At 39.5% G+C, this 23,672-nt stretch overlaps 1 protein-coding gene across 4 annotated transcripts; it reads left to right on the top strand.

Moving 5' to 3' along the window:
• Positions 1-226: 226 nt before the first annotated feature.
• Positions 227-22,448, top strand: LOC141492782 (uncharacterized). Of its 4 annotated transcripts, none has more exons than XM_074193447.1 (7): positions 227-569; positions 6,423-6,549; positions 10,929-11,087; positions 14,328-17,293; positions 17,905-18,031; positions 19,311-19,340; positions 19,471-22,447. In XM_074193447.1, the coding sequence occupies exons 2-4, from the start codon at positions 6,516-6,518 to the stop codon at positions 16,292-16,294; spliced, it is 2,160 nt and encodes a 719-aa protein (XP_074049548.1). In that variant the 5' UTR covers positions 227-569; positions 6,423-6,515; the 3' UTR covers positions 16,295-17,293; positions 17,905-18,031; positions 19,311-19,340; positions 19,471-22,447. The 4 variants fall into 4 exon arrangements, with proteins under 4 accessions (XP_074049548.1, XP_074049547.1, XP_074049546.1 ...); XM_074193446.1 differs by lacking the exon at positions 227-569 and adding an exon at positions 4,661-4,815 and having other exon boundaries at positions 14,328-16,268; positions 19,471-22,448; XM_074193445.1 differs by lacking the exon at positions 227-569 and adding an exon at positions 4,662-4,815 and having other exon boundaries at positions 19,471-22,448.
• The last annotated feature ends 1,224 nt before the right edge of the window (positions 22,449-23,672 follow it).

The raw sequence follows: 23,672 nt of genomic DNA, 5'->3' as shown, positions 1-23,672 counted from the left end.
CCATTATGTTATATGCTCCTTCTGTTATTTTAATTTTTGTATCCTCAGTGTCTTTCACAGTTCTCTGCACAGAATAGGTCCTTAATTTTGTCTCATTGATTCATCCTTACCCAACCCATTTCCTTTTTCAAAAAAAAGTTAATATCTTTTGTTTTATGTTGCCTAAATTTCTCTCTATATCTTTTCCCCATCCTCCTTCCAGAAAGCAATTCCTTAAAACAAATTTGTGTTAACTTTCTTAAGACCATAGGATTTAGAGCTGAAAGAGACCTTAAATATTATTCAGTACAATTACCCTTATTTTACAGAAGAGGCTCAGAGAAATTAACTGGCATACATACAGTTAAGCAGTTAAATTAGTTAAACAGCAGAATTGGGATTTAAATCTTACTTCTTACTTTTTCCACAGTATCATACTACATTTCATGGGAATTAGAATGCGAATCAATCAACAAATATTTATTTAGCAATTGCTAAGGCAAGAAAAAATCAATGCTAAATAATATAGAAGATGAAAAGAAGTATGAGACATTTTTGCCAATGAGGAACTTACAATCTTCTTATTTAAGGTACTTATTTATTGTTCATTTGCTGAATTATCACCTCTATGCTCTGCCTTGACCTGCTCTTTCTATCCAAATCAATGACTTCCCTTAGCTATCACTCACTTCTCCACTGATCCATTTCTGATTAATCACATTTCACTAATCATAATTTTTTCTCTCCATGTAAGCAAGTTATGGTGTGACCATATAATTTTGAGTTATTATTTTATAAATGTTATGTTCTTTATTAAGAGGATTTGGTAACTACATATATTTTTCCATCTTGAAGCCCAAATTATTCTAAGGAGAACTGTGTGGAGGATATAGCCCCCTACAACAAATCTTGGGTTATGATATAAAGCAGACATAAGAATTTTAGAATGTGTAAAATGATATTAAAATTGCTCTTAGTCCTAGTATTATGGTGTTCCAGGAACCTGGCTAAATCAAAGACAGGAAATGAATATAGCATTAGTTTATATTTACATATTGTTTCATGGTTTACAAAGCCTTTAAACTCACAACAGACCTGTGAGATGGATTGTGTAGGTATAAGTTCCCCTCATTTTACAACTGAGGAAAATTGGCTAAATGTCCTCTGGTGACATAACTAATAAGAGATCAAATGAAGCCTTTAACTCAAGTCTTCTGAGTCCCAATCCTATATTCTTTCAATGGGAGATGAAAACAGACAAGCAACATTAGGCTTTCTAGCTGGGAATCATTCTGAAACAAGGATCAAAATTTTCCATCTGATTCTGAGAGTGAATTGAAGCTAATTTGAGACTGAAATAGGGAAGGAACACTTCAAAGCACACAACATTTTGGAACCACTGGAAGCTGAGAAACCGGCAAGGAAATTTGGTGGAAAGCATCACATTGAATAGTCTGTTTTACTTCTACAATTTGAATTATAATCTGGCTTGCAGAACATTAGAGCTGAAAGGAGATGGGGTGGCCAGGTGGCGCAGTGGATAGAGCACTGGTCCTGGAGTCAGGCATGCCTGAGTTCAAATTCGGCCCCAGACACATAATAATTACCTAGCTGTGTGGCCTTGGGCAAGCCACTTAACCCTATTTGCCTTGCAAAAAACTAAAAAAAAAAAAAAAGAATTGAAAGGCCATCATAGGACATTTCATTCAATGCAAAACTGAACAGAATTCCCTTCCCTGAAATCCAGACAAGAATTGTGGATTTAAAGTTAGACAGATTTTGGAGATCATCTCTTCCAGGTAGCTCACTGTATAGATGAAGAAACAGCATCAGAGAATTGAAGTATCTTACCTAGGGTCACAAAGAACAATTTATTGCTCACTAAAGCAAGTCATTCCAATTTTAGACAGGTCTTAATTTTGGGAAATTTTTCCTTAATGGGATTTTCTTGGTAAAGATGCTGGAGTGGTTTGCCATTTCCTTCTCCAGTAGATTTAGCCAAACAGATTAGTGAGTTGCCCAGGCTCACAAAGTTCAGAAGTGTCTGAAACCCAATTTGAACTCAGATTTTTCCGACTATAGACCCAGTGCTCTATTCACTGAGCCAGATATTTAAGAAGAGTTATAATTCTTCCTAAGTGTTTTTAAAACTAATCTTTTCAACAGAGCCTCCTATGGCATTGCCATGGCTTCTATTACTCTTCCTCCCATTTGTGTTTCTTTGAATACTTCAGTTCATCAATGTCCTTCCTAAAATGGGATACCCAGAACTGTTATTCATACAGTTAATCAAATGTTAAGACTTGGGTTACATTTTTTCATTATCTCCATTTATATTTGCTCAGATTCAACTTATTTTTCTAGTATATTGAGATCTTTTTAAAACCCAACTGTGTTACATCATACATAAACTGTCCCTTCTAGTTTTGTGAAATTTGTAAATGTGTTAAGTATACTTCTATGCCTTGATCTAAGTGATTGCTAAAAAATATGGGACACAGTCAAAGACAGATCTCTGAGACATTACACTGGAAAAGTTCCTTTAAACCGATATTGGTCCCTAGTTCTGAATGCACCAAAGTGCATTCAAAGTGCATATCATCTAACTCACATTTTTTCCATCTTTTCTGTCCTGAGATTTTGTCAATACCTCATTGAAATGCATATCCTCTTGATGGGGTAAACTATAATTTTGTATTGGATCTTGTGCCTGAGACAGGCCTTGAGACCTAGAAGTACAAGCCTGGGAAATTTTTCCTCTGTCCTTGCATGTCTGAGATACAGGCTTGAGAAAATTCCTTCCTTCATATTTGACCTTGTGATAAGACTGCAAGTCTGTGTATCTGAGATAGGCTTTTTGATATAGAAAAGTAACCCTAGAGAATTTCTTCCAACTGTCTCTGCATAGCTGAAGATGTCTTTCTTTATCTAGTCCCTAAATGACAATTGCCTCCTCCCCTTCAGTCTCATCTGCAACTCCTGGCCCCTTAGTTCACTTACCCAACTCTTCCCCCTGGAAAGCAGCAGATCAAAGATCTTACAATCTAGCCATCTGGCAACAAGGGTCAGATTCTTTTACTTAATTAAGGTCATCCTGCTCTCCCTATGACAGACTTTCAGTCTGACCTATACTGACTGGGGAATAAAATTCCACCTAAAAAATATTGAGAGGCTCATTTGAGCAAAAAAGAAAAAAATGTTTGGCTTTTTCTTCAGAAAAAGGGCAAAACTCCAAATTTCACAAATTAGTGAAGGTCAAGGAGCTGCCCCAAATAGACAGTCAAGCTAGATATATAGCCTAACTCTACCCTCTCCTTAACCCCCTCTTGTTCAACCAGATTGGTTGGGGGCCTCCAGAGTTATAATCTATGGGTGAAAAAATCTACCTAGTAACAAAGAGAATAATAAAATGTTTTCATAAAATATTTCACCATCCAGATGGTGGGAATATCAAAAATGACTTTAATGGCTTTCTATGTCTATCTAAATGAAATAATGTCTGAGTATGCAAGGTCTTTCTTGGAATAGTTTACTATCTTCCTAGTTAGTAAAAGTAGTCATATCATAAAGCAAGTGGCTCATAAGTTCTTTTTGGAATGCAAGGTCTTTCTTCTAAGAATTATCTAAGAAAAATGGTTTGTTTTTCTTACTATTTCTTAATCCTGAGAGGATATTAACCCTGTGAGGGTTTTACTGGGAATATTCCACTCATGACTGTTTCATATCATTCCTAGTCTACATACTATCAAATAATTAAATCTGGGCAGAATTCCAGGGATCCTTTGTTTGTGTGTGTTTTTGTGTGGTTCTCTTAAAAATTCATAGTGGACATGCCTCCATTCCCCAAGGATCAAGGCCCCCAATTTATCAGTATAACCTGTAGAAGCAATTAGAAATCATCACTTCACTTTCTAAACATCTTTTCCTTTCCTTTCCTTTCCTTTTTTTTTTTTTTTTTTTTTTTTTAGGTTTTTGCAAGGCAATGCGGTTAAAGTGGCTTGCCCAAGACACTATTAGGTCTCTGAGTTTGGATTTGAACCCAGGTGCTCTTGACTCCAGGGCGGGTGCTCTGTCCACTGCGCCACCTAGCCACCCCTCTAAACATTCTTTTAATACTACTTTCTAGTTTTTGTACGGAGTTAACCGTTAGCTTACAAGGCTGGAATATGAAGGTTTTACTTGCCTCTTTTTTTTTGAAAATCAATTCAGTTTTGGCTGTAGTCAATTCAGTTCTCTTTGGTGTATAAGATTAAAGCAAAAAACCCAAAGAAGGAAATATATTCTATACCCCAATAAACAGCTGATCTCCCCTTTTCTGGGTTTTTGTTTTTTGTTTTTTTTTTTGTCTTTTCTATTTATTCGGCTCCTTAGCGTTCCGGGCACTATATGTTTTAGAGGACTCCTCTGTAAACGTATCCGCAGGCGTTGCTTCCACTCCTGGCCTTTTACTAACTTAAGAAGCTGCCGGAGCCCCTGGGCGTCCACTCGGGCTACTGTTCATTCGGAAGTGTCTGGAAAGAGGGTGAGGAATGAGCCCCCGAGGCCGGCGGAGCTGGCTCGGGCAGTGAGGCCGCCCGGCTCCTCCCGCCCGCCGGCCGCCGGAAGTGGCGGCTTCCCGGAGCGGAAGGGGCGGGGAGGGAGCAGGCGTCCCAGGATGCCCCGCGCGTCCCTGGCAACCGCCGCCGCGTGTGGAGAACAAAAATGGGCGAAGCGGGAACTCGCGGGGCGCCGGCCTCCGCCCCGCCGCCCGGGCCCGGCCTGCCGGCATCGCCCGAGGCGCCCCCCCGGCTACCGGGCGGCAGACGCGGGGCCATGGCCAAGGCGGCTCCGGCGCGGGTGAGCCGGACGCGGGCCCCGGGTGGCCCCGGGTAGCCCCGGGGGGCGGGGGCCGAGCGTAGACACCCGGGCGATCGCGGCGCGAGCCCTTCCACGGGCCAGGGCCCGGCAGCGCGCAGCGTCCCCGCCGGGAACAGAGGCCCGGCTGCCCGGGGCCGCTGCGGCCGGGGACCCTCCGAGCCCCCCGTGGAAGGCCCGGCCGCAGGCGCATCCGAAACCCCTGTCAAAGGCCGCCGGGCCTGGGAGGATCGGGGTCCGTATCGGGGGGGGGGGGGGGCGGAGGTTCCAGGCTGCCGAAGGCGAGAAGTTGGCGAAGCGCTGGCAAAGAAGGGCAGCGCCTCTCTGCAATTAATGGCCTTTTTTTGCTTTAATGAGTTCAAGGCCACAGGGCTAGGTAATTATGGTGTCTGAGGTGGGATTTGCACTCGGGCCCTCCTGACTCCAGGGCCGGTGCTCTATCCCTGCGCCACCTGGCCGCCCAATTAATAGTCTTAACTAAGTTATCTGGAGCATTGAGAGGTGAAATAAGGTGCCCAAGAATATCAGCATCAGTTCTGGAGCCCAAGTCTCCCTGTTTTGAGGTGAACTGCCTTTCCGTTACCTTATACTGCCTTTCCAAACTATTGAAGTAGGTATTTTAGTGGAAAATATTGCCTTTATAGAATGACCGGCCACTGGTACCTTGAGATTTAAGGTAAGAAAGCAGGACCTGCTGTGCCTCTTGAGGTTACATTTAAATTTACAAACGTTTTTGTTTTGTACTCCCATTTAAAAAATCTTACTTATTTGTTGCTTTCTTTCCTTTATCCTACAATGTGACAGGACTGAGAAACAAGAGAAAATAATCTGCAGAGAAAAGGTTCTTACCAGAAGCACCACAAACTGATCTTGTTTGAACCATTAAGAGCAACAAATAAGGTTCAGTTTTGTGGAAGGCCAGTGAGAAATGGAAAATTTGCAAACAATAAAAAAATAGTGCAAAAACAAAGTAGAAATGGAAGATCTTTGTGATGAACCTATTCCAACTGCAAAGGAAGAGAACTCTCTTCTTACAGAATGAGAAATCAAGTTATCAAGCATTTGTTAAGTGATGGGTAAAAAACAAGAGAGGAAAATAAATCTGAATATGTTTCTAGGCACAATTCAGAATGGAGGTGGGGCAAGAAGTCTTATCCCAGACGGGAAAATCTTTTGTTTCTTAGTAGTCTTTTGTCACATTGTAGGAGAAAAGAAAAATAAATAAAATTTTAAAACTGGAGCACAAAGTAAAAAGTTTGCAAATTTAAATGTAATCTCAAGGGCATGATTGAAATTGCTTTCTTACCTTAAATTTCAAGGTAATGAGGCCAGTCATAAATGACATCAAATTGTCTTTTTAAAATTCGCCAAGGGGGCTGCTAGGTAGTGAAGTGGATAGAGCACCGGCCCTGGAGTCAGGAGTACCTGAGTTCAAATCTGGCCTCAGACACTTAATAATAATTACCTAGCTGTGTGGCCTTGGGCAAGCCACTTAACCCCATTTGCCTTGCAAAAACCTAAAAAAAAAAATTAGCCAGGAGGTGATTTGTCTGGGGTAACATTGAAGCAAAAACTTCTTTTGCCTCTAGGTGCCTATAAAGTTTGAGGATGTGGCTGTGTATTTCTCAGAACCAGAATGGAAGAACCTGGACAAGTGGCAGAAGGAGCTTTACAAGCATGTGATGACTGTCAATTATGAGATGCTGTTTTCTCTGGGTGAGATATATTCATTAGGAACTTTGTGAATGTCTCTTATGGAATTAGAAGTCAGGAGGTCATCCAGTCCTTCAATCCTACAACTTCCCTGAAATCTAGACCAAATTTCTAGTTTCTACCAATGCTTTGTAGGAATGCCTGCAATGTTTTGGGTACATATTAGAGCTTTACACTTAATGTTTCTTGAATTTCTGTTTAAGCAATGGAAAAACTCTGCATTTTTGTTATATCAGTCATAATAACAATACTTGATCCTCCATTGTTTAAACAGCAAACTCAAGCAGGATTGGAATTGGAAGGCCACATTGAATCTTTTGGTTCTTTTTTTGATGCAGTCATGAGATTGGTTAGGGAGATTTGATAGATATAACAATGTAATGTGATACATTATAGATGTGGTAATTATACCTGACCAGGATATAGTCCTTTGTGATTTTACAAAGTACTTACATCTGACCTGAGCCTCACCACAAGCTATTTAGAATGCAGAGCAGGTAAAACTGTCCTCCTTTTACAAGTGAGGAAGTGGAGACATTAGGTGACTTGTCCAGGGCCAGACTAAAAGTTAGGGTTAGTATTGGGATTCATACCCAGCTTCCTCTCCTGATTCTAGCTTCAGTGGTCATTCCACTAAAAAATATGCTACTTCAAATGACATATCTTGATTTCAGCAATATACCAAAATTTCTGATATTTCTGTTTAGGAGATGTAAAAATGTATGCTAGATTAAACTGTTCTTATATGGATTTTTAGCTGGTTAATTACATCTAAAGATTGCTTCATTAATAAGTTGATATCCGCCTGTAGGAACATTTTATTCCTTGCAGTGTGCCACAGGACTTTGTTCTTAGCCCTCTTTCTTTATTTGTCCAGACTTATGATTTCATGGATGTAGGGAGTTTCCAATGAAGAAACCCCCTCTACCAGTGCAGATCAGCAACTAATATGCAACCTATAATCTTAGAGTACCTTGGGGTACTGAGAAGGTAAGTGATTTGCCTAGGGTCAAAAAGCCAGTAAGTATTAGAGGCAGGACTTGAATCTACTTCTTTATCCACTGCTATGCTATGCTGCTTTGCCCTTAGCCTTGTCCTAAACAACTTAAATAAAGATATCAAACATCAAATATACAGTGAAACAAAGGTAGTTGGGAGAGGTAATACAGTGGATCACAAAATCAGGACTTTAAATTATCAGCTCATATGATTATCTTAAACAAGCATGTTGAAATTTAACAGGAATAGATGCAAATGTTGAGCATTTAAGTTTTAAAAATTGCTCAAATGTAAGAGAGAGCATTAATTTAACAGCCATTCTTGTGAAAAAGATCTTGCTGTGTATGAAGGATGACTGAACAAATTATGGCATGTGAATGTAATGGCAAACTGTTGTGCCTTAAGAAGTAATAAAAATGTGTGAGATGTTAAAAAGTAAAGTGAGCGGAAACAGGAAAACAATACAATGTAAAGAAAAAGCAACCTTAAAATTCTTCATAACTCAAATCAGGGCAATGATCAACTATGATTCTAGAGGACCAATAATAAAGCTTGCTACAAATTAGACATAATTTTTGGGGATGTGACCAGTGAGGGAATTTGTATTACTTTGTTTTGCATATTTGTTACAAAGGTTTTCTTTTTCTTTTTTTTCAGTAATGGGAAGAGGAGGTGTTGTGGGAGATAAAATAGATTTTTTTCTAATTGAAATTAATAAAAAAAAGTTTACTACACTGGGAATAGTTTGTTGATTTTAAATCCAGTCTTGAGTTGTATCAGTAGGTGTAGAATATCTAATTCAGAAAGACAGTAGTTTTACTCTGCTTTTCATTAGTCAAACCACATTTGGGGAATTCTGCTCAGTGCTGGACCCATTTTAAGAGAGACACTCACCAAACTAGTCAAAGTCTCTAGAGGATGATGATGAAGTTAGTGAAAGGATTTCACAAGGAAAAATTAAAGTATAGAGCTTTTTTTGCATTGAGAAAAAAAAGATTTATTATGGATATAATGTCTTTTCAAGTATTTAATAGTCTCATGTGTCCCAAGAGATGATAGACTTCAAAAGTTAGAAACAACATTAATGAGTGATAGTTATGATGGATTTTAAGTCTGTGTAGTTCCTGATGTAAATATCAATGAAGTGTAGATGATGGTTCTACAAACAGTGACAGTGATTGTCTTGCTCTTGTGGAGGAGATACAGTAATGCACTTTGGAAGTGTGAAGTCTATTATTTTTCTTAACCAGAGCAAGGCTTTTAATAATTGAGTGTAGGATCCTGAAAAATAGCTCAAATATTGCCCAATTCCATGAATTCTTGTCACAGCATTTCCTAATTAGCCCCTTTCTTGTCATGTCTGAGTCATCATGCTAAGAGATGTAGCATAGTCAGTTTACCTTTGTGTTGGAAGAATGAGATATTTGCATGAAGCCATAAGGTGAGAAAGATTTAGTGAATCTCTAGAATGGTGGACTGAAACTCGGAGGATTTCCCTGCCATTAATTCTCTGGTCAACCCACTTCCCGGAACTGAACCTTTCTCTCTATCTGGATGATAAGGTGTTAAAAGGAAGGTATTAAATTAGGTTATCTCTTAAGAAACCATGAATCTAGTAGAGAGCAGTATTGTTTTATTCTTGAGTATGTCATAGATGATACATTTTAAAATAGACTAAGCATTCTTGGAGTTCAAAGAAGAGACATTGACAGAGGCTGAAATAAGAATTGTTTTATAAAAAAAGTTGATCTGGAATAGGACTTGAAACAGTTGACTATTTAATCTATTTGTTTAAAAATAACTGTCCTTATCCAAATAAAAATTGATTGACAAATCTCAGGCATGAGCAAAAATGGAGGCAATAAAGGACACCAAAGAGATCTTGGAGCAGAGGGTTTGCTTTGGGTAAGATTGGCCAATAACATAAGAATAGGTTGGGAATGATTCTTCAGACTAAAGCTAGAGCTTTGTCAACAACTATGTGCTAGACCCTATACTGAGTGCTAGGAAGAGAAATACAGAGAATGAAATATCTCTGTACTCAAGATGCTTACATTCTAATGAAGGAGACAGTACATCAATGTAAGAAATACAGAGCATAGACAATAAAGAGAACAAATATATACATAGTCATTAAGTAGAAGATAATTTGAGAGGAGCCTACATTCTATTGGAGGAGATACTACTTTCAGGTAAGGTGGAAAAGCCCTGTGATCCTTAGCTTGCAGCAGCAGAACAGCGGGTGATTTCTCTTCTTTAACATCAGTGTCTGATACTGAACCATGTAACAGTACCAAAGATGACAAGAATATTCTTTTTTAGGTCTTCAGTAGATGTGACTGCAGTCCTTATGGGAGGCACTTGCCAGGTTGCATCTCCATAAGAGTTAGGATGTCAACTGTAGGCACTGGGCTCAAAACATTGCTATTCCAGAGGCTCTTGGGTTCAGGGTCCCAGGTTGTCTCCAGCAGGATCTGAAGGGAGATGATGGTTCAGATAATGCTGGTGATTTGACTTGCCTGGAACATTCTATATCTTGTCTCTTCTTCAGGGTGTTTTGCTGCTTCACTTAGTCACTTACCTGCCCTGTGAGTGGCAGGAAATGAGTTGAATAGGAGGGAAGCAATAATAGGAAGTGAGGGTGGGGGGGCAGGACTGATATTTGAACTTTGTCTTAAAGGAAAAGAGAGATTTTACAGATGTAGAAGTAAGGAGAGAGTGCATAACAAGCATATTGGATGGCCAGTGGAAAGGAAAGAAGATGAGTGTGATATGTGAGGAACAGAGAGAGAGAGCCAATTTGGCCAAAATGTTAGAGTTCACATCAAGAAATGATGTCCTGTGAGATTGGAAAGACTGATCGGGGCCAAATTGTGTAGGTCTTTGAATATTAAACATTTATATTATATCTGAGCTACTACCCATTTACAAAGTCTTTATGGAGCAGTTATTCAGATCTCAGCCTCACTATTTAGCCACCTAGGCTAAACGGTAATGAAAAATATAGAGAACATTGAAGAGAACTTTTAAATCAGAGCCAGTTGCTTTAAAATCAAATTTGACTTTATGATAGGTAATGACATCATCAGTCAATTCATGAAATATCACATAACTATAAAAATATTCTTGAAACAAAATTTAACTGCCTTAAAATCTATAAAAACCACATTTTGTATTTGATTTGGTATAGTCAAATAGTGGATGTCTCCAAACTAGAATATTTTGTGATCACTTCTGGAATGTAATCCATTTTTTCTTTGGTCATTAATTTTTATTTTCCATGTCTCAATTTAATGAATAAAGAGAACTTTGGCAATCATTATCAATGTACTCAGATTACTTGTTTGAGAAAATTTAATTAACTCTTTGTAACCTCTGTACAGACTCTGCCATTCCCAAACCAGACTTGATATTCCACATTGAGCGGGGTGAAGAACCATTCATTAGAGATCATGGGACCTTAATGGAAAAAGAAATGGCCATTAGATGTGGTCTCAATAAGTCCCAAGACTTGAAGAGTGCTTCTGCAAATTTGTTATGGGGTGAGTGAAAAACTAGCTATGAAATAAGTGAAGCTTTTTCCTCTGCGGTGTTTGGACTAAACTTTATTTTGGAGTGGGGGGAAGCTAGATTAGAGAACTTATCTGCTAACTGGGTATAAAATATTTTCAAAATTTGGTTACTGACATTCCATTGTTATACTGAACCAAGGCCTTTCTGTCTTGGGATTGAAAACCCATTTTCAGATAAGGATAGTATTTTATTGCCCTACTGAAGTAGAATGTTAGACAAAGTCATAGAGAGGAAAGAGAATGTTGTGGGGGAATGAGAAGAGTACTATATACTCTGTAAATCCAGAGTGACAGGATTGTCTAATTTGGTTTGGTCTTATACATAGGAAGGAAGTAATATTAAAATGGTCCCACTGCAGGGCACAAATCACTGTGCTAGAAAAAAATACATTGAAACCAATTATTCAGAGCCTTTTAGATGAATGCTGGCCCTATTATGAAGACCATTGATGTGCTTGTCACAAACCTAGAATCTTTGGTCTCTTTCAACCACCATTATTTCTGCCTTCTTACATCTGCTTCCTCTTGAGTAGCTAACTACGCTGAAGAAGGTCATGAAACCAAGATGATAGTATCCATTATAAATTTATGTCTCATATTATACCTTTACAAATACTCAGCAGTTTATTTTTTATCAGCCTATCCCATTCTATCCCTTCTCTGTTCTCAGATTTTGCTGTGAAGGTTTCTGTTTCTTCCTCAGGCATCTATATAAGGAGTGCTTAGGCATAACATATGAAAAATTGGTTTGGTTTTGTCTAGAAATAGGTTTTTGGCTTTTTTGTTAGATGACTGGCATCAGAATTTGCTTACCATTGGGTCTCCCTGTCATTATAGAAGGGGAAATGTTAGCCAGTGAATGAATTATTCACACTTTTTTTAAATTTTTTTTTTTGAAATTTACAATTTTTCTCCCATCTCACTTCCCTCCTCCCACAGAAGGCAGTTTGATAGTCTTTTCATTGTTTCCATGTTATACATTGATCAAAATTGAATGTGTTGAGAGAGAAATCATATCATTAAGGGAAAAAAATATATAAGAGATAGCAAAATTACAAGATACCTTTTTTAAAAAAATTTACATTAAAGGTCTTTGGTCTTTGTTAAAACTTCACAATTCTTTGTTTGGATACAGATGGTATTCTTCATTTGCAGATTGTCCCTAAAATTGTCCCAGATTGTTGCACTGATGAAATGAGCAAGTCCATTAAAGTTGATCACCACCCCCATGTTGCTGTCAGGGTGTACAATGTTGTTTTGGTTCTGCTCATCTCACTCATGCAAAAACCTTCCAGGCTTCTCTGAAATTCCATCCCTTCTAGTTTCTAATTGAACAATAGTGTTTCAAAACATACATATAACACAATTTGTTCAGCCATTCCACAATTGATGGACATTCACTCTATTCCCAATTTTTTGCCACCAGAAACAGGGCTGCTATGAACATTTTTGTATTTCTTTTTTTTTTTTTAGGTTTTTTTGGCAAGGCAATGGGGTTAAGTGGCTTGCCCAAGGCCACACAGCTAGGTAATTATTAAGTGTCTGAAGCTGGATTCGAACTCAGGTACTCCTGACTCCAGGGCCAGTGCTCTATCCACTGCGCCACCTAGCTGCCCCCAATATTTTTGTGCAAGTGATGTTTTTACCCTGTTTCATGATCTTTTCAGGGTATAGACCCAGTAGTGGCATTGCTGGATCAAAGGGTATACACGGTTTTATTGCCCTTTGGGTATAATTCTAAATTGCTCTCCAGAAAGGTTGGATCAGTTCCTAGCTCCACCAACAATGCATTACACACTTGCTTTTTTATTACAGATACGTTACTTTTCATCTGTTATATCTGTGGACAGCACTTAAACTTGGCCTTTCTTCTGACTTAGACTCATGTTTCCAACTGCTTCCTCAATTCTTGATCTAGATTTTCTGCCAGCCTTCAATTTACATAAAGGTGAACTCATCCTCTTTTCCCCATGTTGTGTTCCATTTTGGTTAATTCTCAATTTTCCATGCTGAAACCCAGCATAGGTTTTCTATTCTTCCTACTATCCTCTCAGATCCATTCTTTTATATTTCCATTGATATGTTGTAATGTAAGCTCTTGTCCATTTTCATTTGAATTCTTGTATTAGTTTCCTAACCAGTCTCCTTGTCTCCAGTCATTCTCTTTCCCTTCACTGATCATTTAGTTTTTCTGTTGCACTTACTCATATAACTCTGTCATTCCACTGCCAAAATCCCTTCAGTGTCTTCTATTGTCTCATTAGTAGAAAAGATGTACACATAAAGAATTGAATAACTTAGCTTTCTTTCTGTTATCTGTTAACTTTATTGACTTGTCTTAAGAAATGGTCTTATTTTTCATTCTTCTTACTCTCTAAGACATAGATTCAGAACTTAGTTGTATTTAGTGGTTTTTCCTCACTGTGATTCTGCTCCTCGATTATGGTCCAGGATTCTTGAAGGGAGGAGTTGTAATCTGAATTAATTGGAGGAAGGGTAGCCATATTGATGAAATCACATATCCTTGAAGAAGGAAGGAACATTTCTGACACAGCTTGTATCATCTCCATTCCCCTTGGAATTTCCTTTTGTTCTCTTCTGTAATTTAAAAAAAATGCTTCAATGACACTTTTTCTTTTTTTTTTTGGTATCATTGATAGTACTTCAAAGTATGACTTTGCTGTTTCCTATAGTTCCTTGTCAGAATAACTTGAATCTGTTCTGGAACCCCTGGATTGGGTTCTTTTAGCTTCTCTCAAAGCGTCAGCTATCTATAATCTCACCCTCTCTTTAGATACTGTAATAAATTTCCAAAAAAGTTTAACCTCTTTGTCTTGGTTGTAGCCTCTGCCAAGTATGAGAGGGAAAGATGTTGCTTTGAAAAGAAGTGTTAAATATATTATATATCAGTATTATAATCCTCAATAAAATGAATGCTTATGTTTGTCTTTTTTTAATCAATTGAGAATAATTTTGCTGACTAAAAGGAAAAGGTAATCTTCAAATAATGTATTTAGGATCTAATAAGCCACAATTTGTGTCTTCATAAGAATTTCCCTAGTCAGGACAGGTGACTCTTTTAAAAGAGTTTGGCCCCCTTAAAGGCATCATATAAAACAGGTAGAATAGATTTAACAGGCCAGAGTTGAAGGAAGGAAGGAATGATAACATAGAAATGAATAAGGACAGGATCTTTGTTTTTCATTTCAGGGGACCAAAAAGTTGTGAATACTGATAAGGAAGAATGTCATTTACATGGTTTTCAAAGCCAGGACCCATCTAGACCCTTGTCAGATAAAAAGGCAGAGTTTTGCTGTAGACCTGAAATCATGTGGAAGAGCCAGTGCATACAGGACACACTTACCCAAAAGGAAAAAATCTATAGCACCAAACCATCTATCCACAAAAGCCAGGATTCACCTAAGGTTCAGGAAACTCCCCCAGAACAGAGAGTCTACCCCTGTCCTGTCTGTGGGAAAAGTTTTCAGGTGAATGACCAGCTGGTGAGCCACCAGAAGAGCTGCTGCCAAGACCAGCCATGTTGTAGATACCCAAAGTTCAAGAAGAAATTCAACAAGCCATCTGATTCCCAGCTACCTCAGAGAATTCACTTAAGAGAAAAACGATTTCAGTGCAATGAGTGTGAAAAGAGTTACAGACGCCAAGTTGATTTGCGGAACCATCAACTTGTACACACAGGTGAGAGGCCTTTCCAGTGCCCTGATTGTGACAAGAGCTTCCGACAGAAGGGACAGTTACTAAACCACCAAAGTCTGCATACTGGGGAGAGACCATTCCAGTGCCCGGACTGTGATAAGAGCTTCCGACAGAAGGGACAGTTGCTCAATCATCAGCGTCTTCACACAGGGGAAAGGCCCTTTCAGTGCCCTGAATGCAAGAAGAGCTTCCGTCTGAAGGCTGTCATGAAGGCCCACCTAGGATTACATAGCAGAGAGAGACCATTTTCCTGCAGTGATTGTGGAAAGGGCTTTACCCAGCAATATAAACTCACTGAACACATTAGAGTACATAGTGGGGAGAAGCCTTACCAGTGTCCTGAGTGTGACAAGAAATTCCGCCTGAAGGCAGTCATGAAAGCCCACCATCGAAGGCATAGTGGAGCAAGACCATTTTCTGACTCTGGTCTTGGCAAGGGCTTCACCAAATCATCTTTACTCAATACCCACATCAGAAATCTCATGGGGGAGAAGCTCTTCAAGTGCCAAGAGTGTGACAAGAGTTTCTGCCAGAAGAGGGACCTTCTTACCCATCAGCTTACCCACACCGGAGAGAAACCATTTCACTGCCCTGAGTGTGACAAAAGCTTCCACCTAAAGGCTGTCATGAAGGCCCATCAGCGCTTACACAGTAAGGAGAAGCCATTCACCTGTGCTGATTGTGGCAAAGGCTTTACTAAACAGTCTGCACTCACAGTTCATCTCAGAGTGCACAGTGGGGAGAAGCCATTCAAATGTTCAGAGTGTGACAAGAGCTTCCGCCTGAAGTCTGTGATGAAGGCCCACCAGCGCAAGCACAGTGAGGAGAGACCATTCACCTGCAATGAATGTGGAAAGGGCTTCATTCAGAAGTATAAACTTACCACTCACATGAGAATGCATACTGGAGAAAAGCCCTTTCAGTGCCCAAAATGTGACAAGAGTTTTCGTTTAAAGAAATATCTCCTCAAACACCAGGTTGTACATACTGGTGAGAGACCTTTTCAGTGTCCTGAGTGTGACAAGAGCTTCTGTCGAAAGGCTTACATGAAAGTCCACCAGCGCCTCCACAGTGGGGAGAGGCCCTTCTCCTGTGGTGAGTGTGGTAAGGGCTTTGTTCAAAAGTATAAACTCACTGAACATTTCCGAGTACACACCGGTGAGAAGCCCTTCCATTGTGCTGAGTGTGATAAGAGCTTCCATCAGAAAGGCCACCTGCTCAACCATCAGCTTGTGCACACAGGAGAGAGACCCTTCCAGTGCACTGAGTGTGACAAGAGCTTTCGTCTGAAGGCTGATATGAAAGTCCACCAACGTATTCACAATGGGGAGAGACCATTCTCTTGTTGTGAGTGTGGTAAAGACTTCACTCAGAAATCTGCACTTAATACCCACCTCAAATTGCACGACAAATTGAAACCCTACAATTCCCTAAGTAAGTCAGACATTGATCCTAAATAGTGGTAGTCATTCAGTTCATTAGAGCTTTGTTGGTGTTGACGGAATGAGTATTATAAAAATGCAGCAGAACTGTGACTGGCTAGGAAAACAGCAGTAGGCAGACTAGCACCAGCCCTTTGAGCAAAAGAAATTTCATTGGAAATCACTTGCAGTTTGGATCTCAGAACTCAGAATCAGAACTTGGAATTTGTTACTTTACCCTCCAAATATATCCAGTCTACTATTAAGGTCATCATGTAACTTCCAAAAAGTGGGACTATCTACCTTCTCAGCTTCTCAATGGAAAGAATATACTTCACTGAAAAACAACCAATGCCATTTATCAAGAATGGACAAGGGGGTGGCTAGGTGGCGCAGTGGATAGAGCACCGGCCTTGGAGTCAATCAAATCTGACCTCAGATACTTAATAATTACTTAGCTGTGTGGCCTTGGGTAAACCACTTAACCCCATTGCCTTTACAAAAACCTTAAAAAAAAAAAGGATGAACAAGTATGAATGTTTTAACTTTACAGACTGAGAGGCAAATATTAAAACCATGGATTAGTCTTCAAGTGCATCAAGAGGCTGGTTAGATAGCTTTATGAAATGTGTAGCTAAAAGTCTCAAGGAAATTAGAACATGAATCTTGAAACAAATATTAGAATATTGAAGGATTTAAAATACCAGAGGTTAGGAATTAGTTTTGAGATACTTATTTAGACAAATAAATCTCCTACATATTGCAGGAGGAAAGACCTGGAAAAATCAGGCCTTCATCTCATGCTGACTGAGATGCTCTAAGCTGTAGAGGACTTTAGGAGCACCGGGGGGAAAACCACCAAGATCTTACCATCTTGCTGGGCATGAGACCAGAAGGTAGAAGATTATTAAAAACTCTAAATGAAGACCAGAGAAATAGTCTTTATTAGTAGATTTAAATGGCCAAGGAATTTCCTTATGTCATTAAAAGGAATCAACTGAAGATAAGGCAATGGGAGTCAAAGAAAAGAAGTCAAAGGTATAACTAACTTTATGGTGTCAAACAGGGAAAAGGGGTGTTGGAATGAAGGGATTAATTTGTGAAATATGGAATCGGATCTTGGCATCTGTTCTTAGCCTTGGTTTTGTGATGCTCTATAGAGTATAACTCTTTCAAAAAGTATCACCTAATTTTCTCATAATTCTTCAAAACAAAAATTAATTTGCTTTGTAAATGAATATTACATGGCACATTAGCATTTGATGAATAGAAGGGAGTTTGGAAGAAATTAAATGATAGACTTTTTAAACTCAAAAATAATTTGGGAATCAGGACACTGGAGAGCAGAAGGATATTTCACCTATGATCTCTTAAGATTCATTTTTCACTATCTTTTCATTTGCAAGAGACCTGGCCAGGTATTAGTTGTGGTTTTATTATTAGGTGAGTGATCTTGGTCAAGATTGTAATCTCTCTGCCTCAATTCACTCATCTGTAAAATAAATGAGCCTGAATTAGATTTTTGATTCTTAAGGTAACTTAAGCTCACAATTTTTCCATTCATGGCATCATTAACAATTTAACTGTGAACAGACTTTTCAGATGTACTATTAAAGGATATAAAACTACCTCTTTGTGGGTTTTTGCAGATTCCAAACCAGATTGATTTCCAAGATTTAATGAAAGGAAGGGCTGTGCCTCTGTGATAAAGAAATTTCAAGAAAAACAGAAACAGCTCTGGTACTGATTACCAATGTAATTTGGAGTCCTTTGGGGGTAAGTAAGATAGGATTATGACCATAAAATATGAACTTATTCTTTAAAGTGATGAAGTGGACATAGCATCTTAATTTTAGTTTTTAGTTTCCTTTATTAGCCCAAGTTTCTATATTTGTAAAATGGGAATCATCATAGCACTTGCCTCACAAGGTTATTATGAGAATTAAATGCAGTGCTATAAAGTATTTTTGTAAACTTTAAGATGCTGTATAATATTAGCTTCTTTTATTATGAGCTGAATTTTATATTTGAAGTACTTTTCACCAACTGACAAAGAGAATGGAGAGAATCTAAAACACTTCTGTTTTTAATTTACTCAGTGGGTATAATTTACCTTTTTCTTCTTGGGCCCTCACTTTTCCTATCTCTTGATAAGAATACTAGTATGGTATCAAAGTGCCAATGATCTACTCTTACATAATGTAAGAATGATTGCTTGAAAGAATTGTAAAGCTCATGTCCTCAAAGAAAACTGTCCTCCATGGCATGCTTGGTAATAATTCTATTTGAATGCACCAGGATGAGTTCATTTTTCTTATCACATTTGGGAAAGTAAAATTTTAGATTGGCAAATTTAAAAAAAAAACATTAGCAGAGACAAGCTTATGGCCTAACTATGGAGTGCAGCCTGTTTGAAACTTCATCCAAAAAACACCTTCCCTATTATGATCTTTTGTTTTTAAGATTTCGCAAGGCAATGGGGTTAAGTGGCTTGCCCAAGGCCACACGGCTAGGTAATTATTAAATGTCTGAGATCAGATTTGAACCCAGGTACTCCTGACTCCAAGGCCGGTGCTCTATCCACTGCGCCACCTAGCCTCCCCTCCATTATGATCTTGAACAAATCATTAAATCTTTGGACCATGGTCCTCAGCTGACAGTTTGACTTGATGACATCCAAGGTTTCTTGTAACTCCAGTTCTATGATCACAAGAAAGGGTATTGTGCTAGCTCATATTGAAGCTGAATTGTACTTGAATAACCACATTAATGTAGCCCACAGATTTCTGATTACATAGCTCCTATTGAAAAACTTGGATCCTTTGTTTGTGAAAAGAGGGCTGAATTTAGTGAACATTAGATTATACTGAATAATGAATGTCATTTGTTGGAATTTATCAAGCCAAGACTCATAGAGGTTACCAAGAGTCAGTGGCTCACTGCTCCATCAACATTTCATTGGGGTGGAGTGGAGGGTGATGTATCCTAAGCAGTGTTTGAGACCCTGTGGTCCTATGATGACTCATCCTTCTTGACAGCTTTTGTTTTCTTCTAGATGAGCCGGAGGCTATTCCTGTGCCCTCAGGTAAGACCTGTGAGAAAGAGGAAGATTCAAGCAGAGAAAACAAGAAGGGGGGGGGGGGGATTGGTGACAGTCTTGAGAGAGACCCCCCCCCCCCCTTTCCCTCAGTCTCATGTTATTATTTTTGTTTTAGGAGAGGAACACTGGTGGCCCTAACTATCGAGTAAACATTTGCTGGGTGCTGGACTCTGTGCCAAAGTAGAGGCAGCAGGCGATCTGTGCCAGGTGCTCCTCATCCTGTCTCATTTTCTCAGCCCTGGGACTCCAGCTCCTGAATCCTCATTGCCTCTGATTGGGGGTAGGACCAGGACCTCCAAACCTCCCCTGAGGAGAGTTCAGCCCAGACAGCTCTCACCCACTGAGTGCTGTGGGCTTCTCTGACTCCACGGCATCCCTGCATTGGGCACTCTCTCCCTCATTAGAGTGTTAGCTCCTTGAGGGCAGGGACCGTCTGTCTTTGCTACAGTGCCTGGCATGGATGTACTTAATACAAGTTTCTTCTTTAGAGTCTTGTTCTCAAGATACAGTCTAACAAAGGAAGGACAACACATAAAAAGAACTTGAAATTGGGAAGAATGGAGAGGGTATCTGGCATTGTATTGTGATAAAGTCCAGGAGAGTACAGCCTGTAGAAATGATGAGGTGGTGGCCCTAGATGCTTCCCTTGCCTGCAGGAGCTCACTTTTGTCCTCTGCTAATCTCTAATCAGAGGAAGGGTGCAGCCCCTGGGGCAGGAAATACTCAAGCAGTATGAAGAGTTCCAGGGTTTGGATAGACCTGCAGGATGATGAAATCCAGAAGAGTGCCACCTGATGGGAAATGAATAACAAATAAGCACATCAAAGTCCTTGGAAAGAAAATGGGCTGGGTGTGATGCAGTATGTACTCCTGGCTACTTGGGAGGTGGAGGTAGGTAGATCACTTAAGTTCAGGAGTTTTGAGCTAAAGTAGGGCTAAAACAGATCAGGTGTCCACATTAAGTCTGGCACCAATATGGTGAACCCCAGACAGGGGGACTTGGGCTATTGGAAATAAAGCAGGTCCATGCTTCTAGGCAGATCATCAGTGGGAGTAAATATGCAAATACTTGTTCTTTGGTTGATTGGGAATAATTGTATTATCTTGAGATAAAAAAACAAAAACCTTGTACAGAACTTCACAGAATTGTGCACTTAGAAAATCAGTGACTGTTGGGTTCCCCAAGGTTGAGTTCCTCTACAGGGATCAGATACAGAGTGCTATTTTGCCAGTCTTTTAAAGAAATAAGCCAGATCACACAGAGAGGTCCTACAGCTCAGTGAATGGGAAGCAGACATGCGATCGCCCTCTTGTTCCTACAGTATATTGTCCCAATTTCAAAGCTAGAACCCAAATTCTGTTTCAGGTGTTAGTGTGATTGACAAGTTTGTTCAGTTTTATTTATTTATTTATATGTCATTATAGCAATAAACAAAGTATCTCTGAATCCATAAAATCTGTTTTTATAATTGGGGAAGGTCAGCTTCCTCCTCAAGGTATCATGGTGGGGTTTCAGCTTCTTGGTAACCCTTCATCATTGTATTTGTAAAAGATGGCAATGATTTCTGAAGACTGAAGATTTGTTTCTGGCAAATATTGAGTATAAGTTTGGAGCCACAAGAAATCCAAGAGTCTTCAACTTCTTCCTAAAAGGACCAGAAAAAACTTGATTAATGGTGTATTGTATTGGAAAGAGCTCAACCCTGAATTAGAACTTCATCTGAGAACTCTTGCTGAACACAGACAAGTTTTGAAGTTCAAAGCATGTCTAAATGCCTGTTCTAATCTGCCACTCAGGCCAGGGTCATTTTGAAATGTAAGTAAATCATTGCACAAAATGTTAAGGCTTTATGCTTATTGATCCTTATTTGGGAATTTTCTTACACCTCTCTGTACTAGGTGGCAGAATGGACAGAGCAGTGAGGCTTTGGAGTTAGGAAAAAACACATTCCAGTCCAGTCTGCATAACCCTGGGCAAGTCTGTTTACCTCAGTTTCTTTTATCTGGAAATTGAAAGTAATAATATAACACCTACTTCCCAGAGTTGTGAGGATCCAATTCAGTATTTGAAAAGTGCTTGGTACGGTACTTAGCAAAAATGATATTTCCTTTATAATTTTTTTTTATTATTGTTTTGAAGTTCCCTATCTGTCCTCTGTCTACTTAATTTGAAAACCACTCCTAAGGAGGGTGGGAGCTATTCATAGGGAAAGGAAAAGCAGCCTTCATGGTCTGACCTCACAATTCCCTGAACAAGTCAAGTTTATCTAATTTTACTCTTCCTTTTCTTTGTACCTAGAATTCCTTTATTGTCCAGTCATGCTTAGGCCTCTCCAACTCTTCATGACCCCATTTAGGGTTTTCTTGGCAAATATAGTAGAGTGGTTTGTCATTTCCATCTCTAATTTATTTTGCAGATGAACTGAGAGGCAAGCTGGGTTAAGTGACTTGCCCATGGTTGCACAATTAGTTAAATGTCTGAGGTCAAATTTGAATTCCTGCTTTCCATTTTACCCTAGTGTTATCCATCTTTCATGCTTTAGACTCAAGTCTTTTCTCCAGGAAACTTAGAAATAGAAATACTAGGCAGACAATAGTTAAATCTTGCATCTTTCTATGCTGACTGTGTATCCTGAGAAATTCTGTTGTGATGTCCTTTGCTACCATTCCTGAGAACAGTCCTCCTCCTTGTATTAGACCTTGAATTGATGACAGCTATCTGTATACCCTGCCAACTAGACAATGTCCAGCCTAACCACTGGTAAGATCCTGTCGGACAGGAAGAGGCAGAAGCCCAACATGATAACAAACTTAGCTCTTTGTTACCAGAATGAGCCTGTTACCTTTGAATATCCTCTCATTTTTCAATTCTTAGCCACCACAAAAAGAGCTGCTATAAATATTTTTGTACATGAGGGCCCTTCCCCTTTTAAAAAAAATTTCTTGGGATACTGACCTGGCAATTGTCTTGCTGGATCGAAAGATAGGCACAGTTCCATTTGCTATGCAGAATGGTTGGATCAATTCACAACTTCACGATCCCCATGTCCTCTTAGTATCATTTTCCTTTTTTGTAATATTAACCCATCTGATAGGTAATCAGAGTTCTAATTTGCATTTCTCTAATCAGTAGAAATTTTGAACTTTTTTCCCCAGTTATGTGCAAAAGCAAGTTTAATCATTTTTAAAACTTTGAGTTCCAAATTCTCTTCCACCCCCAATCTCCCTCATTGAAAAAATAAGTTTTGACATAGGTTAAAAAATGTGTAATCATGAAAACTATTATAAGTTGTAAAAGTAAACATAACCTCTCCCCCACAAAGAAACAAGAAAAAGTTTCAAAAAAAGTATGTTCCAATATATATTCAGATACCATTAGCTCTATGTTTGGCTGGATGGTATTCTTTATCATAAATCAGTTATCTTGAGTCACAACATTGCTGAAAAAAGGTCACTCATAGTCATCCTACAAAATTTTGAGGTTTTGGGGATATACCTGCCCCAGACTTCAATTCCTTTAGGGTCTTTTGAGAGACTCTCACTGCTCTCCTGGCCTGTGCTCTGTTCTGTGCATGACCCCAAGCTCTCCCTCTGCCCTGAAGTTGTGAAGAGGGTCCCTACTTCTCTATAGTAGTATGGGGGTCCAGACTGCAACATGGGTCTGAGTGGGCAAAAAGCAGAGTCCTGCCCTAGCGAGAGAAGAGGGACTTCCGCAGTCTCTCCCCACCTGTCCTTACTGTCTGTGGACTGAGTGCTCTGGAAGCAGCTGCTGGGTGGCTTTGCAGGTTCCTAATGAAGGGCTCTTCCAAGGTTGGTGCTGACCTGGGCTCCATGCTTACTCTGATGCAGCAGAGTTCTCTTATTGATCCTTCAAGCCTCCCTGGCAATCCCTGGACCAAGAGATCTGGAACCTGCACTGCTACCCTGGACCCAGGTGCTCCTTGGGTTGTTCCTGGAAGGCTGGAGTTGGTTTGCTCTGCATGGTATGGCTGTGGCCTGGCTGTGCTGCACTTCCTTCCAACTCCCAGTCCTGGTGAAATAGACCTTTCCTAGAGATCTTTCAAGTTGTCTTGATTCTATCACTCGGCCTTTCTGTGGGCATTATGGCTAGTCATAATTTTATGACTTTTGGAGCTTTTTGGGGACAAGTTTCTGGGAATTCCTGCTTTCATGCTACCATCTTGGCTCTGCCCTCCTGTTCATCATTTAAAAAAAATTATTTAAAAAATTATCCCCCATGGGGCGGCTAGGTGGTGTAGTGGATAAAGCACCGGCCCAGAAATCAGGAGTACCTGGGTTCAAATCCAGTCTCAGATA

The sequence above is a fragment of the Macrotis lagotis genome, chromosome 7 (genome assembly GCF_037893015.1).
Source record: "Macrotis lagotis isolate mMagLag1 chromosome 7, bilby.v1.9.chrom.fasta, whole genome shotgun sequence".
NCBI classification, from domain to species: domain Eukaryota; kingdom Metazoa; phylum Chordata; class Mammalia; order Peramelemorphia; family Peramelidae; genus Macrotis; species Macrotis lagotis.
Note: the sequence above shows the minus strand (reverse complement) of the source record. Positions and strands in the feature narration are given on the sequence as shown.

Coding starts and splice junctions, on each gene's coding strand:
- LOC141492782 (XM_074193445.1), top strand. CDS start 4,681: ATGGGCGAAGCGGGAACTCGCGGGGCGCCGGCCTCCGCCCCGCCGCCC. Junction 4,816..6,422: donor CCAAGGCGGCTCCGGCGCGG/GTGAGCCGGACG, acceptor TTTTGCCTCTAG/GTGCCTATAAAGTTTGAGGA. Junction 11,088..14,327: donor TTCTGCAAATTTGTTATGGG/GTGAGTGAAAAA, acceptor TTTTCATTTCAG/GGGACCAAAAAGTTGTGAAT.